Here is a 17,766-nt window from a genome sequence, read left to right as displayed (position 1 = left end):
CTTCAAGCAATACAAGGCCTAAAAAATGCAATTTTAAAAAATGCCCAAATAGTAATATTTTACTTGTGTTATAATTGATAGATTTTTAAAAATCTAGTTTAATGTTTTAAGTTGTAAAGCAAGAATAAAGCTTTTATTGCCTCAGCTGGATGTTCTTGTTGAATTTTAATCATTTAAAATAATAAAGAAAACCCCAATATGAAATATATGCTTGTGGTCCACATTCAATGCCAATTAAATAATCCATTATAGAATTTGAAAAGTGGGACTGTGCTTAGCCACAAAATATTAAAATAAGTTTCTAACCTATGAAGCAGAGAACTACAGGTCATTTTTAATGCAGACACTCCCTGCTTCAGAGGCAAATCCTGGAATAAAAATATGAGAAAATAAATGAGAAAAGAGCTGCTGATTGATTATTCCAGATATCAATTATAAAATGAGAAATAAATAGAAAAAATATATAATCAACTGAATTGGAGGCAAAATGGAACTGGTACCGTCACTATGATTGTTGTAAAATCTAGAATAAAAGTGAAAAGGTTTGATTTGGACTATGCTGGGCAGTGAAAGATAGGGAAGTCAATCACTAAGGGTATCTAGAAGTTGGAAATGGCTGTTCAAAACCATAATACCTAAAATAAATAAATCCATCCTTAATGGCAGAATGAAAAGTAGAGTAAGGACTGATTATTGGATGGATTTCTTTCACAAAGTACTTGGTACACACTCAGCAACTGGCTCCCCTATTCATTTCCTCTCTCTTTAAAGGGCCTGCTTGATTTTAACTATTAAGGGAATTTCTTAATACAAGTAACAATAACTTTTATTGACTGAAGCCTAACAGAAATTTTAAACAAAAAATTCTAGTGCTGGAGAAGCACTAGAATCAGTTTATATAAAAAGGTCTCTTACAAAGCCATTTATTTTTATGCCTAGCAAAAAAAGAATTAAGTAGATCTTTATAAAACATGTGGCAACTGGCAGAACAGCTTGTTGAAAAATACTAGTACTTTAATCCTTTATGGCACAACCTTAAACACACACTAATAATGTTAAGGTTGGAAGTTGTCAGTTCTAAAATTTTAGAAATACCGTTTGATCTTGTATGAGATATGGAAAGGTTCATAATCATACACACACAAAACTAAAAATAGGTTAACATGTGACAGAGAACTAACAAATATGTTTAAATCTAAAATTAGTTTTTATCTATAGCCAAGTGTGCCACTATGTAAAGTGGCAGGAAAAAACTTAAAACCAATGTGCAGTCATTGGAATTGCAATATTCTTGTCAATTATATTGCACACAGTGAATGTAAGAACACCAGTGTTCAGATAATCAAAAGCCAAGTGCCAAAGATCTATTTTTAAATTAAAAACATGTACCGGAACACTTAAGTCATTTGAAGAGCTAAATTCACCAAAAATTTTTCACTGCTGTCAAGGCTGAAGAGCACAGTAATTAATATCAGCCATTAATGATGTGATCTACATAATGTCATATGGAAATATTATTCCAAGCTACCATAAGTCAAAGAACCTAGAGCAATTAGATGATACCAGTTCCATTTTCCAGTTTGTATCCTTGTCAAATGCAGTAGCTGAAATTGGAAAATTCAGTCACTTTAAACTGCATTCCAATTTAAAGAAAAATTTATCAATTTCATATCATGCATTAATGCAATGTTTTCTTAGTAAATAAATATTTTAAAAGATTTGTAAGAACTACAAAATCTAGATGCTAATGTCAGTGACAGTTTAGGAGCTGATTTGTAGCCACTTTGGGTTTAAACAACAAGTTTTTTCCTTGTTTTTTTGAAAAATACTATAAAAATTATTTTTAAAAAATAGAAAAGGTATTATATATAACATTCCTCCATCTGTTCCAACTATTGGCAAATATGAAACTAAATTTTTGTGTGTATATAAGCCTATGTTCTTTATCCTCAGAGAAATAAAAGTATGCAGCATGCAGTCTTTACAGTAGTACACACAAAACATGCAGCATGAATGCTGTGAACGTGTATTTCTATAAAGCAGCTTTCCCCCACCCACACTTTTTGAATCTAAGTATCATGCACATGAGAATGCAGAATATGAACATCTCAGGGATCCCTGTCCATGACAGATGGAAAGTACTGGTGAAAAGCAATCATGAACTCAAAAGTAAGTTATGTGATATTCATGAATTTAATATGCAAGACATAGCCTAGCATTGCTCTTAAAGGTATATATGATTTTATCTTGCACGTCTTATCAAAGCAATCATGGTTATAAAACCCAATTGGTATAATCAAACATAAATGTCTGTTCGGGACAGGTATGCCAAACTGTGATCTCATACCCTACATAAATTAAAATATTCTATACATTTTACTTGGAGACCTAACATAACAATTTTTATATTTTACCTGCAGTTTCCTGGATATACTTACTAAATAAAAAAGTTCATTAGCATAAAACTATGAAACTGAAAACATAAACTCTGTCAGAAGACAGTAGTAAGCATCCTTTAATTAAAAAATATTACTTTGAAAAGCCTATCTCAGTTTGAGCCTAAATTATAAAAGATCTTACTCATTTTAAGACTGTAACAAGTAAGACAATTTTTTAAAACTATAAAACTCTTTACAACAACATCACTGTTATGTTGATAATGACGATAATGATATATAAAATCCTTCACATAACATTTTACATTCTGGTTAGCAAGACATCGCCTAAGTGAAATAATTATGCCAAGTGAGGTGAAGTATAAAATGAGAACTATGGGCCATTTCTTTGATCTTTCTTAGACCCTCCCAACACCTAAAACAGTACCTTGCATGTAGTAAAAATTTAAATTTCTTATTAAATTGATTTACTGGAAGCCACTATTTGGTAACTATGTTGAATTATATTAAAGTTATATTGGCCAAAAATGTACCAACATGCCCATGATGAACACATCAGGTTTAAAAAAAAGGATTTACTACTCAAAGTGCTTAAAATACATCTCACTATAATAGCGCTATCTGATACAGGGAAGGGTTTAGAATTAACAAGAGTTTAGAGTTAACTATTTGCTACTTCTACAAAGAGTGTGCTAATAATTCTTTCTTGAAACTATAAGCCAAATTATTACTTGTGTATTAATCCATAAATTTACTAAGAATAAAAAATCCTTAATATTATCTATTAAAAATACATTGAATTATATCAAAAACATTTTAGATTTCTAAACACAAATTTCTTATTCCCAAGCAATTCCAGAAAAACACTCAAGAACATTACTGGGAATACTGTAAATGTACTTCAAATATCTACAAAGACCTTTCAGTCACTGTATCATTAAATATCAAGAAACAGCTTAACTGACTTTCTACAGAACTAAAATGCTAATGTAATCCTGCCTCATCTATATATTCTTTTTTAAGTTGTTATAAACTTTGTTATAAACAAAGTATGTTAACTATTGTTCCCCCATTTTTTTGGTTTTGAGTCTCCATTTTTATCTGTTAGGAATGTATAGACTATGTTTCATTGTTGCATATTAAAAGTACAAAAACTCCTAAAATTTTTTTTAATAATTGATTTTCTAAGCAGATTAGTTGTAATGTATTTCTATTTTAGAGCTTTATAATTTTAATGTTTTGATTTTCTTTTTTTAATTCAAATTCAATTACTTGACATATAATATATTATGTTTCAGGGGTATATAGACCTCTGAATCATCAGTCTATTTGTTCTTTTAAATCCTTTATCAATCCTTTGCAAAGCTCTAAGTTTTTCTTAAAATGTTTCCTTAAAATTATTCTCTTATCCATGAATAAGTAACACATGAATAAATTTTTCATATTTTTCTTTTATGAAAAAATTATCTTTGAACCTATAAGAATTTTTATTTTTCTTTGACCAGAGAGCATGGTGAACCAAAGGGAAAACCATTCTACATTTATTAATGAAAATTTACAATTTCAAAAGAATACATTAATTTTAAAATGTGTAAGTGAAAGGAAGTATCACATCTATAGCATTCTATGTCTAAGTCTAATAATTCTATTATTAGCAGTAGCCAATAACTAGAACAAATGCCTGTAATGCTGGTGAATATAAGTTGTATATTATATTCTCTTAAGAACTGATGGAATCACTAAGGTTCACTACAAATATTCAAAGTAGCTGGGATAAGGAGAGCGGCAGATAATGCCTACATGTGTATCTTAAAATTTCCAAGTATTCATTTGATTAGAAAAATGAAAATGGACTTTTAAATGATACCACATATAGAAACTTGTGTAGATTTTATATATTCCTTACCTAAACTATATTTTAAAATTAAGAACTATTATAGTTCTAGTTTTGTGAACCAGAAATTATTAGTTTTGTGAACTAGAAACTATTTTAATTACCACATCATTTTGGTGCTTAAAATACCATTTTAAAAAAGGGATAACACTTTACTTGGAACTAACTAAACTTTTTATGGAAAGCTTTGAAATTGGAAACATTCTTTAAAGTCCTCAAAAGAAACAAACACCTTCCACATAATTTAAAATATGTGACAGAAATGGTATTTAACTGAGTTTCTGAGATAAAAATGTGATCCATAGCATTTAAATATGCAAATATATTTCATAACTTTCCAACATCAGGGCAAAATCAGTTGAGCTTCCTAACAAAGTCATTAAAACAAAAGCCATAATTATTTTTTTCAAATTATAACATTTTGTAAGTGTGCTTAAGTGAACCAATAGTGGAACGGAGAAGGAGTAAACCATTGACTGTTCAGAAAATAATCTTAAAAAACAATCCAGATATTTGGAAACATTTCTGGTCTAAAACACTATTCAACCTTAGTTATCCTTTTTAAGTATTTCATTTTCTTTCTGGTAACAATGACTTCACATCTAAAGATCTTGCCTGATAAAAGTCACCAGATACAAGGACATAATTTTAGATCAAAGAAGAAAGATATTGAGAGAAAAAAATTATAAGGCCAACATTCATGTTGCTAAGGGACTGAAAAATCTAGAACACACAAAGTGGCTGCAAACCTGCTTTGTCAACACCTTACATGCCAACCTTCGTTTTCTACTTTCTTCTTCTTCTTATAGTATTAACGTAAAGTTTAAAACTTTACAAAAAGTTTTTAGTTTCAATCAGTATCAATCCACTATTTAGAAATAAAATAAGGAAGGAAGGAAGGATGGAAGAAAAGAAGAAAGAAAGAAAGAAAGAAAGAAAGAAAGAAAGACTTATGAAGAAGTCTGAAAACGAGACCGACCTATACCCTGGGTGAGATTGGATGGGTTAAGTGTCTCTGGCACTATTTGTCTTCACTATTGACAGACACTGTCACACAACCCACCACACGATGCCTGTCTCTGAATGGCGAAGCTAGAATGCAAGTTAAGTGTATTAATAGAAAAAACAACTAGCATCCCAGCATATAAAATAAGCAATCCAGATTACTTTACCAAAAACAAAAACAAAAAAACAAAAAAACAAAAATTGTAGGGTTGATCATTTAATTTACATGTTTAACAATTTCAATTTCCATTTGTACTCTTCCCACCCACATAAGCTTACATGCCACAATAAGCAATGTTTTAAAACAAACTTTAAAAAAATAAAATTATCAATATCCAAATAAATGCATGTGGAAAATTTCTTACCCAAAATTTTTGTTAACTCATATTCACCAATTTGTTGTCCTGTTCACTAATGCAATCTAATCCATAAGCCAGAATGCCCTTTCTCAGGTGTTTTTAGGTTGTGCCTTTACCCAAATTCCTTTAAAGAGTAGAAGAGAATATACTCTGACCAAAACACTCAAGCAGAAAGAGGTATCTGTATTTTATTTTATTTTTTTAAAGATTTTATTTATTTATGAGAGAGAGAGCGTGCGCGTTTATGCAAGTGCACTCAAGCATGAGCAGGGGGGTAGAAGGAGACATACAGACTCCCTGCTGAGCAGGGAGGCCTATGCAGGGTTCAATCCCAGGACCTGGGAACCTGAGTCTAAGGCAGCTGCTTAATTGACTGAGCCACCCAGGCGCACCAGAAATACCTGCATTTCAGCAGCAAAAGAATCTTTTCATTTCTCAGGCCAACTTCCACATATATCATCATACCCCTCAAAAAAAGTTACCACTTTTTCACTTTCAGATTAGATATGTACATAAAGCGTTTGATCCTAGAGGGTCTATTTTAAAAAATAATTAGCACTGTTGCTGAAGGTGAAAAGCATGTTATTACTGATTTATTGGAAACCATCTTTTTCTTCCCCAGTCCATCAAACTGCCAATCAGCGTTCTAATATTACATAATTATTCTCCCATTTTTAATCTAAATTCTCCTAAAATAATTATTTTTACCTTGTCAGAGTACGGGGAGGGGAAGAGGTAAAGGGAGAGAGAGAATCTTAAGCAGGCTTGATGCCCAGCACAAAGCCCAATGCAGGGCTTGAGCTCACGACCCTAATATCATGACCTGAGCCGAAATCAAGAGTCAGATGCTTAACAAAATGAGCCACCCAGGCGCCCCTATTCACAGGATATTTGTTAAAGAATGTGTCCTAAAAAATAAAATGCTCACAAAATTTGTCAGTGTCCTGATATTTATAGCAATTATTTAAATATATCTTTTGTCCTCTTCAATCCTAAGTATTTAAGCACAGTGTAAAATATGTACTAGGTATATATTATGCAATTTGGGGTTTTTAAAATTATTTTTTTTAAGGATTTTATTTATTTACTTGACAGAGAGAGACACAATGAGAGAGGGAACACAAGTAGGGGGAGTGGGAGAATGAGAAGCAGGCTTCCCCCTGAGCCGGGAGTCTGATGTGGGGCTCGATCCCAGGACCCTAGGATCATGCTTAAACCACTGAGTCACCCAGGCACCCCTTAAATCCTTTCCTGTTGGAAATGGAAGATGTTTTCTACCATCCAGTGATTTAAATACTACTGGATGGCATCACTGGTCAATACTGGATGACAACACTGAAGCTGAGAAAGAATCCTTTATCTCAGAGAGATTAAACATAAAAGGGAATAATTATACTAGGTGATAACTGTATTTATTACATTGTCAAAGAGCCCAAGTACAGGTTGAAGAAGAAAAGAAAACTATTTAACTATTTTACTCCTTGAAAGGGAATGTTATGTTAAGACAAAAGCAGAGATTATCATTATATTAACTTAGATATGAATTAGAGAAAAACAGTTCTGAACAATGCTATTTGGAGGTCACCTCAATGCTTTATCATGTAATACATTCTAATATACTTAGATTAAATAATAAAGGTATTTCTGTCAACTCTAGTCCAATGCCTTCTCATTTTTTTTAGAGGAGACCAAAAAGGGAAAAAAAATACTATTTGTATCATTAAAATCTAGTAATTTAATTACTTGGGTTCTACACCTGTGCCTGGATTAGAACGGATATTAGGATCCAACTGTAGACAAAACAAAGTGTCTAAGCAAAAATCGGAAGATAAGTTATATATGACTCTATCAGAAGTTTTAATACCTGATCGTGCAAAAGTATCACTTCATTAAAAAAAAAAAAAGGTGGTAAGAGAATTCTAGGAACTAGAACTCTTTAATAGTCAGCTTTTAGAATCATCCCTTTGGGATATGTCTGTTCTCCCCATGACTCACCATCTTCTATCAATGTCTCTTTTATATACAAGGGCTCCTATTAAGAGAGTGTCAACATAAAAGAATAAGTCAGAATGTAAATATTATGGCCCATGTGTGGCTCTACCTTGGTTGACAGACAGAATTTCAAAGGTAAAAAACAGAGTAGGTGAGAATGAAAACAAACAGGCAAAATAAGGTTAAAAACTTATTTTTATTAAAATAAGACCTACTTTTTAAAACCTTACAAATGAGAGGAGAAACTCATGTGGGAGGAAAGTCAATGCTTACTGAATAATCACTAATTATCAGGTAATGTTAAGTATTTTATATATCTAACTTTATAACCTTAAGAAAAAGTTGGTATTAGTGTCTAGTTACAGAGGTAATTTTACAAATTTAATCTCCACAAAATTCCATCTATATGATAGAAATGATATGACAGCAATCAGAATCAAGTTAGAGTCTTATGATTCCAAAAACCCATACTAATTTTATTATATTTTATTTGTGGGAAAAATAAATACATAGAAATAAAACAATAATACATGTGTGGGGGGATTATATCTAGATTATGCCCACACAGCCTTGGCACTTTGAGGTGACTTCTCATTTATTTTTAATTTAATTGACAATAACACCTTTTTATGAAGAAATGACATGTGGGAAATGAATTTTACCTCAGTGGACTAAATAAATACTACTGATGAACACCTACTTGAATTTATTGATGAAAAGGTAATGTACCCTCACTTATGCCAAAAATAAATTCATCAAGTGTCTAATACATCTCATGCCTTTATTACTTTTTTTTAAGATTTTATTTATTTATTTGACAGAGATCATGAGTAGACAGAGAGGTAGGCAGAGAGAGGAGGAATCAGGCTCCCTGCTGAGCTGAGAGCCCAATGTGGGGCTCAATCCCAGGACCCTGAGATCAGGCTTTAACCCACTGAGCCACCTACGTATCCCCCTTTATTACTTCTTAAGAGCATAATTCATTGAATATTTTGACTTATTTTAATCATCTGCCAACATGGTGTTTTTAAAAACTATGAAATATTTAAAACTAATACCCATGTTTCCTCTACTCACATTTTAGCCAATGCTAACATTTAACTACATGATTTTATTTATTCATTTTTTTAAGATTTTATTTATTACTTATTTGGGAGAGAGACAGAGCATGAGATGGGGGAGGGTCAGAGGGAGAAGCGGACTCCCTGCAGAGCAGGAAGCCCGGATGCGAGACTCAATCTTGGTACTCCAGGATCATGATCTGAGCAGAAGCAGTAGCTTAACCAACTGAGCCACCGAGATGCCCTTATTTTATTTTTTAAGATTTTATTTATTCCACAGAGAGAGCAAGAGAGGACATGCAGAAGTGAGTAGCAGTGGAAGAAGCAGGATCCCCACTGGGCAGGAAGCCCGATGCAGGGCTCAACCTTGGGACCCCGGGATCAAGACCTGAGCTGAAGACAGCCACCTACCCAACTGAGCCACCCAGGCACCCGATTTTATTTTTAAGAGAAGAACTGTTAACAGAAACAGGTGAAATCTTTTGCTGTGCCCTACCCTAATCCATTCTCCTCACTTCTGCCCCAGCTGGACTAATATTTATATAACTTCACTGTATTATTTATAAAACTAATTGGTTTTTTTCTTTAAGATTTTATTTTTATTTGAGAAAGAGAGAGCACAAGCAGGGGAGGGAAAGGAAGAAGCACACTCCCCTACTGAGCATGGAGCATGATATAGGGCCCAATCGATCACAGATCTCTGAGATCAGAACCTGAGTTGAAGCCAAACACTTAACAGATTGAACCACCCAGGAACCTCTATACAACTGTTATAAAACAATTACTTATGGCAATTGGTATGGCCACACCTTTTACTTATGATATTATCTTACTGGTGATATAAGAAAGTAAGCCCACTTTTGCCCAATAATTTATTAATGTGAAATTGTACAAAACACATAAAAATAGAAACTATTTTGTGTATGTATTTTGTCCATTGAAAGTTGAGAACCACTGAGCAGTTTTAAAATGCTAATCTACAGACCCAGGTAATAAAAAATGTGCTTTTTCCATTAGAAACAGAATAAATCAAAATATTTATAAAGTTGTTCTAAAAATGATCACAAGGACAATAGAAAGGCAAACATTTAAGGAATAAATCAACAGGCATGTGTACTTTTTGTCAATGGTAAATTATAATATAGATAGCCTCCTGTATTCTTACTTGTTTCTGAATAAATCATTATGTCCCAAGTTTGCTAATGCTTTTCATTTTAATAATGTGATGTTAACATAAATCTATATATACATACATACATACATATTTCTATATGTATAAATGTATACCTTTAGATTAACAATATAATTTCAGTAAAAGACAGAATGAGGAGTAGAATTTTTAAATCTACTTGCAACTTTTTTGTAATTAGAATCTGACTTCCCTCTGGAAGTAGTCCAGTTTTCTAGAAAAAATAGAAATAGCCAAATGGAATAACCAAGATCAACTCAGATTTTAGCTCATAATACCAATACACAGGTTACATAGGTGAATCACCTTTCCTGCTAATGAGCTTTGGGTTTAATTTTAGGAGTAGTATATTACATAAATGGTCAAAATTCTGAAATATGTTTACACAGTTAACTTAGGACAGCAATCAAAAGTAAATTTGCTCCTCAAAATGTATTCAACTCAAAAAAATACAAATTACATAACTGTAAATACTTTCTAGCACTAGTAAATAAATTATAATTCAATGGACTATATAATTCTGTTGCTGTGAATCATTGTTATTAAAACTTAATGTTCTCCTAGAAATCATATTCCAATTTTATAGATCTTGAAACTTCCAGAATTAAAGGGGTAGATGGCTTTTCCAACTCAATTATCTTACACACGGCTTTGTCCAGGAACTACTGTTATCTAAGTGAAATAATAGCATACAAGCCCCTGAAGTATAATGGCAAGAAGAAAATCTTAGACCTCAGCAGGAAAGAAGAAACGTCTCTCATGCCTGGAAGAACTGAGATATGATGATATGCGAACTGTCTAGCACAATTTCTGTTACGCAGTAGGAACTCAAAAATGGTAACTTACATTTTCTTCTACTCATTTTTTTGTACTGCTCTGTTGTTATGGATAGTTTAGAAATTCTTATGATTTTATTAGATGATTAAGATGTCTAAAACAAATGAAAGCATAACTGTTCTTTGATAACAGGACATTAATGTAGCTCTCTTGGATCCTCTCTTCCAATATAAATAAGACTCAATTAAGTTCTTTCAGTATAGACAATACCTGTTAGCTACTTGTGATTTACTAACTGCTGTGGCATAAAATTCAAAGCACTATTTAATAGGTTTCTCTCTTCCAATGGAAAAATTTATTAAATGGATCACTTCACAGAAAGTTATAAACTAAAATACAGCCTTTAAAAACCTCCAGTGATCTAACTAGTGGAGATATTCAACAGGTATTTCTATTATACATGCTTGATCTGTGTGTATACCTGTACAGGTTAAAAAGTGCACAAGGATCAGTATCCTGAGACTGATTCATTTGACAGAGAGAGAGATCACAAGTAGGCAGAGAGGTAGGTGGAGGTGGGGGTCAGGGAGCAGGCTCCCTGCTGAGCAGACAGCCTGAAGCAGGGCTGGATTCCAGGACCTTGAGATCATGACCTGAGCCGAAGGCAGAGACTTTAACCCACTGAGCCACCCAGGCACCCCAATAAGTAAATTTTTAAAAATACGTGATTGGTTATACAAGCTATTTATCAATAAAGCTGTTATTTAAGAAAAATACCTGCCATATCTCTTTACAGAAACTCCCTGAACTCTGGTGTAACTGTTTGTGTTAGTTCTTCTAAATAATACTTGTATTTTAGTTCTTTTAACCTAAACTATATGATCCCCCCCCCAAAAAAAAAACAAACAAAAAGAATCCTTTCACAATACACATTTCTTGAGCAACTCCTTATTTTGCCAAAAATGCCATTAATTCATTTGGATAACTTTCTTGTGTTAGGAAAATTGCCCCTTTCTTAACTACAGAGAACCTACAATACTGTTCTGAAAGTCTGTGCTTCTAAAACTTATTCATTCACATACCGAACCTCAAACTCTTAACTACCTTTCTAAACCTCAAACTTTTAACTACCCTTCTAATGGGACAAAAGCAGAGGTCTTCAAAAAATGAGAAGGAGTACAAATTTCAGACTCGTGATTCTCAACTGTATCTCCCACATTTTGACACTTGGCCTGTGGAGAGGGGAGGGGTTGTGTAGAAGTAAGCCCTCTTTCCCCCAGCCCCAACCTGGAACTTACCCGATAAAATGATGTTACTGATGGGAGTATGAAAAAGTGTGAATAGTGCAGAGGCAGAAAAAGGTTTGAGATACTCTTTTATCCAATATTCTGAATTGTGGATTAGCAGCATCATGTTTACTCATTCCCTTAGTAATATGTGAAGGGAAAAAAATCTAGATTGGTGAATCTGAGAAACACATTTTAAATAATTAATAAAGACTGTACATGAAAACCTATATGCCCAGCCTCTAAATTTCCAAATTTAAATTGATTTAGAACTTGTGAAACACAAACCTTTATAGCAGAACTAGAAGTCTGTTCCCACCAGGCCCTCATACCTGATAGCAGCCAATCCGGCTCCTTCAAAACTCTGAAGAATTAACTACATCAAGAGTCATCATTTTTATACATTTCATATTTAAACAGCAAATGTATAGATTAAAAATAAAACTCATAGAAGTCTAAATTAATGTGCCTTTCCCTAGACATCATGTCTTTTGGCCAGGAAACACTGAATAACTGGCAATTTACTCCAAAACCTTTCAATAGTTATGTCACTGAAGATATTCATATGTCAAATGAAAAAGCAATACTATTAAGATACCTACTAATTGATTTCCCTATAATATTCTGTAATTTAAACTCTCTTACCTATAATGTTATATGACAAACACTAATCTACTAATAAGACAGAATCCTAGAATAAGATTATATTGGTTACTAAAAGTAAATTTAAGTAAAAAAAATTACAAATGACTTGGTTTTAGATCACAGAAACTTTCTGTATGTGAATATAAGAAAGCTGTCAATGTTACCTCCTTACACTCTTCACCTTCTGTCAATAACTTCTCAATCTAGTCAGAATTAATTACTTCAGAATACTTCCTTTGGTCAATTCTCTTATTTTCATGATTTTTCAATTCATGCCTTTCAATCTAATTTATCTGGAGAGGATTTTCTCAAATAAATAGAGGGAAGGAGGGAGGATCAACATTCTATTAGTGACCCAAATTCAAGAACTTTCAATTATCTATATATACAAACTTGAAATTGAGTTTGGTATTATTTTAAAAGGAAGTGTTCTTTTCCAAACCTCGCTGACATTTTTTCAGCTTTTAAAAGGAACTGGATCTACTGTCAACAGATGTTAAAAAGCACAGAAGAAACAGACTTTTAGTTCTATATAGATTCAATAAGTCTACAAAAAATAATCTCAAAAGATACAAAAGAAATCAGTTAGTCAATTTCTACTTGTGGATTTAAAGTGAAATATTTCATTAAAAATCTTTTTTTTCTTATTTTATCATTTGATACAATTTTTAAACAATATTTAAAATTTTAAATTCCAGAAAAAATATTCAGGGACATTTTAGAACCCAGTGGATATAAAGTAAAACCAGGTCTTCTTACCAATTTGATTACTAAAAAGATCACAGTTAAATCCACAGAATCTGTTAGAAAATGTCTGGCAACACATGAACAGTGAGCAGGGCTGATAAGTTTCTTTGCTATGTTTAAAGTTTTCCTGCCCTCAATCAGGAAGGCTGCACACTGAGTACATAGCTCAGGAAAAAGATCCATACACAAGGTTAATGGTACATTGGGTTAATGCATACAAGAAAAATATATGAAGTTCTAGTACAGTACCAAATCCTTATTTAAACCACAGCCTTCCACTTCACTGTTCTTTTTGAAATAAAATGAATTTACTGAAAACAACACTGTGATGGATTTTAAGGACCATTTAAAAGATGAGAGGTATCACTGGATAAGAAACCTCTACTTAGATGTATAAAACTTCAGAGTATAATTTTTGTCCTTTTCTTTTTTAAACCGAACATACTTAGCAGTGTTTAAAACCCAACTAAAAAATAAATACAGTTGGGCAATCTAATATTATTGAATGCACTCATTAATTTATCAATAATCAAGACTTTTTTCTATTTGTTTATCCATCAATCTGTTATTCTGGTTCATTAAAAAATGGAACCAATTTTATACAAAGTGTATGATTTGAGAGCTGAGCAAAAATTAACTTGATAAACTTCAAACATTATTTTCCATACTTTTCCATTGATATTACAAAATGTCTTTACATAAATATTACATTTGAATCTTCCATTACTTTCAAATGAATTTAAAAGAAATCTAAAGTCACATGTTTTTAAATGTAGGGAAAAGGTTATATTAACACACTACAAACAGAAAAGAGACTTGAGTACTTGAGTCCTTTTTCAGATTATACAAAATAAAGCACTTTTCTCTTTTAGCAAATTTTTAAAAATAATAATTAAATAGGGACTCAAATGTAATTTTCTATCCATAGCTTGGTATGTAACTTTTTTATATGCAGTCAACAAAAGAGCTTCAAGCTTATTTCCACAGTTGAAGATAAGCTCCTAAAAAATAAATGGCACTAATAGTTGTGCCAATGTGAAATTGTAAGAAATAAGAATTATATCAAGAAGTGTACATTGAAATATTTTAAGGTTAAAAGTGTATTTTTAAACCTCTTAAAAAAAAACCCTCAAATCACACTCTTTTTGATATGAACTTTGCCAGCACTGTTCATGTTGGCCAGATAATACACTAGTTTTCTTTAATAAAATAAAATGAAATGCATACCAGCAGCAACTACAGCTGGAGGAGGCGAGCCTGCCTCACCACCACTTGTCTGACTCATTGATGCTACAGATGTTTCTCTAGATGGAGGCAACTGTAACTCCTTTGGGAGAAGATCATAGACAGATTCTGTAGGAGGAAGGAGAAAAAAGTTTTAAAAGAGTGTAAGTCAATAACCTAATATATGAACATGAAATTAATAGGTCTTTTCACTCAGGAGGAAAACTATATTATTCACACACACACATAAAAAGAACTCCATATAACTACTGTTGTAAAGAATTATTAGCAATTTTTTTTTATTATTCAATTTTACTGAAGAGTGAATTTTCCATTAGTTCTGTCCCCTGTTTTCTTCTTGGTCTCTTCCTTTATATTAAAGATGCTAAGGCTATTAAATTTTAGAACTGAATAAACTCAGACAAAATATAAGAAATGTCAAATAACACAAAATGATACAAACTCTTTCTTTGTAATAATATCATACTCTTACCAGCTTTAAAATGGCTTCTCCAATGAGACCACTAGTCTAGCTTTACTCTTCTACCCAGCACCTTATAGCAAATACTTTAATTCACTATCATAATGCATTTTTCTCTCCCCCAAAAAGCTAAACAAGGAATGTCACAGCTCAAGGAAATATTATATTTTTATTCTGAGCTATCTCCAAACTCTAGAAAGGCACAAGTATAGGATACTCTTAAATCAGAAAGGATAAATGCCTAAATTAGACTATAATTACTTCTATGTTTGTTTTTTTAAGATTTTATTTGTTTGTCAGAGAGAAAGAGAGAGAGAGAAAGGAGAGAAAGCGCAAGCAGGGGGAGTTTCAGGCAATGGGAGAAGCAGGCTCCCAGCTGAGCAAGGAGCCCAATGCAGTAAGATGGATACCTCTATCCACGGACCCTGGGATCATGACCTGAGCTGAAGGCAGACGCTTAACCGACTGAGCCACCCAGGCATCCCTATCTTTTATTGTGTTCATATATCTTTTTAAGGTACTTTATAATCACTGTCCATAAATTTATGTTTATATCTACTATTTTAAAAATTCTTTTATAATTATTATTATTATATTATTATATGGTTTGGGGCACAAATTAATTCTCAAAATATCTTGTAAAGGTAGTAGAATCAATGTTGGAAGGAACTTCCAACTTAGAATCATATGCTCATTTTCAAAAGAGTTTAAGGAACTTGCCCAGTATTCCAAGAAATCCAACATTCCAACAAATAAAAAAGACTATTTATTAATCATTTGCATGAGGGATTAAAAAACAAAGGTAGCTCTCTAAGACATTTTATCCTTGATAACAAACAATACTTTTAGTTTACTGATCACTGAATATATATATACTTTAATCCTTCCAATTAATCTTTGAATTATGTATACCAACTTTGACATGGATAGGTGTAAGGAAGAATGGCCTGAAAGAAAGCTAAAACTACAAGTTTTACAATTAAATGATCTTTATTTGCAGCACAGAATCAACTGAAAATTGTCTTTTGAAAAACTCTAATACCTAACACTTGGAGAACCTAATTAAAACAGAAATGCCACTATCATAGGATATTGGTTTTAAAACAATAATCTTTCTCAATACATGCCGAGAATAAGACTTCCTTATGCATAAAAGAGAAACATACTCAAGTCCTTCCTTTTTGTCCAAACAAACCAAAAGAAAATATGAAAATAAAAACAGCTTAGATGAAAAGAGAAAGGATCTATCAAAATAGATTTCCATCAGGAAAAAAAAAAAGTCCTAGTAATAGCCCATCACCAATAGCACTTTACTAGTTTAGTAAGTATTTCTCCACTTCTTTAATTATTAAATAAGTCAAAGCAAAACAAAACTGTGTGGGTTGAAACACTCTACCTTTCCCAAAGAAGCGTATAAAATTGAATCTATATGAGAGGTATAAAAGCAATGTTAATAAAAATACACTGTAAAGTAATTAAATATTAAGTAATTAATTATAAAGTAATTAAATACTTATTATATCTTAGCTCTCCGCACAATCTACCCCCAAAAACAAACAAAGTAACATGCAAGGTAAATTAGAAGGAAGCATGGACTCATTCCTTCATCAAAGGTATTTTCTGATTAACTGACTCAAGTGTTCGGAAATTAAAGAAGTCCGAAATTTTATCATATCTACCCAAGGGAAGAAGCATTTAATACAGTCATTACCATCATAGGCTCTGATTTCACACATAACTGGGTTGGCTCTGTTACTCCAAACAATCTCTCTAAGACTTAAATCCTCATTTAAATTTTTCTTTTGCCCCCTTATCTTGAAGAAACTCTCCCCAAGCTATAATTGTACAACCCAACCACATATACTGGCCTTCCTCTTAAATCTGCTTCCCATAAGACATAAAAAGATTATAGGAATGTAAATTATGCTGTTAATACTGAAGTCATTTACTCCTAAATTCAATCCAAATTACAGTTTTACAGTATTCACTACCCAATGAAAGATCTCCTGAACAAGACCATAGATACTTTAAAATCCATGAAATTGAGGGGTGCCTGGGTGGCTCAGTCATTAAGTGTCTACCTTCAGCTCAGATCATGATCCCAGGGCCCTGGGATCGAGTCCTACATCGGGCTCCCTGTTCAGTGGGAAGCCTGCATCTCCCTCCCCCACTTCCCCTGCTTGTGTTCCCTCTCTCGCTGTGTGTTTCTCTGTCAAATAAATAAATAAATCCACAAAATTGAAAAATTGTCCTAAGTTGGTACTAACCACTTCATGTTAAGACATTTTATCTATTTTCCTTGTGTTATCTTTTAAACTAGTTAAATAAGGAAGGAATGAAATTCTAGGTTTATAAGCACATACTATGAAGACCAAGACCAGGAAATCCATAATGAAAAGGCAGTTTCTTGAGGAAAGACTTCATTAGAAAACAAAAGTAAAATCACTTCTAGATTTCTTTCTTTCTTTTTTATTTTAAAGAAGAGAGTGAGAATGGACACAAGCTTTCTTTTTGGGATGGTAAAAATGTTCTAAAATTGGATTATGGTAACAGTTACACAACTCTGTAAATAAACTATCCACTACTGAATTTGTATATTTTAAATGAGTTAATTTCATGATATTTAAATTATATATCAGTAAAGATGTTTCCAGAAAGAAAGAGAGAGAGAGAGAAAGAAATAGAACAAGTACAAGTGAAATTGCACAAG

The 17,766-nt window shown here is 32.3% G+C and overlaps 1 protein-coding gene across 6 annotated transcripts in view; it reads right to left on the bottom strand.

Moving 5' to 3' along the window:
• Positions 1 to 17,766, bottom strand: part of NFAT5 (nuclear factor of activated T cells 5) — a 115,416-nt gene that overhangs the window by 51,894 nt on the left and 45,756 nt on the right. For 4 of the 6 annotated variants that reach the window (XM_004744545.3, XM_004744546.3, XM_045076238.1 and 1 more), the window contains one exon: positions 14,579 to 14,704. In XM_004744545.3, coding sequence (XP_004744602.2) covers positions 14,579 to 14,704 — 126 coding nt within the window. Of the gene's footprint in view, positions 1 to 306; positions 369 to 14,578; positions 14,705 to 17,766 lie in introns of those variants that run through there. The other 2 variants (XM_045076239.1, XM_004744552.3) reach the window with 1 other exon arrangement.

Source organism: Mustela putorius, unplaced genomic scaffold, assembly GCF_011764305.1.
Source record: "Mustela putorius furo isolate JIRA1106 unplaced genomic scaffold, ASM1176430v1.1 tig00000174_pilon_pilon_pilon, whole genome shotgun sequence".
Lineage (NCBI taxonomy): Eukaryota > Metazoa > Chordata > Mammalia > Carnivora > Mustelidae > Mustela > Mustela putorius.
The sequence above is the reverse complement of the archived record's forward strand: the minus strand, read 5'-3'. Positions and strand labels throughout refer to the sequence as shown.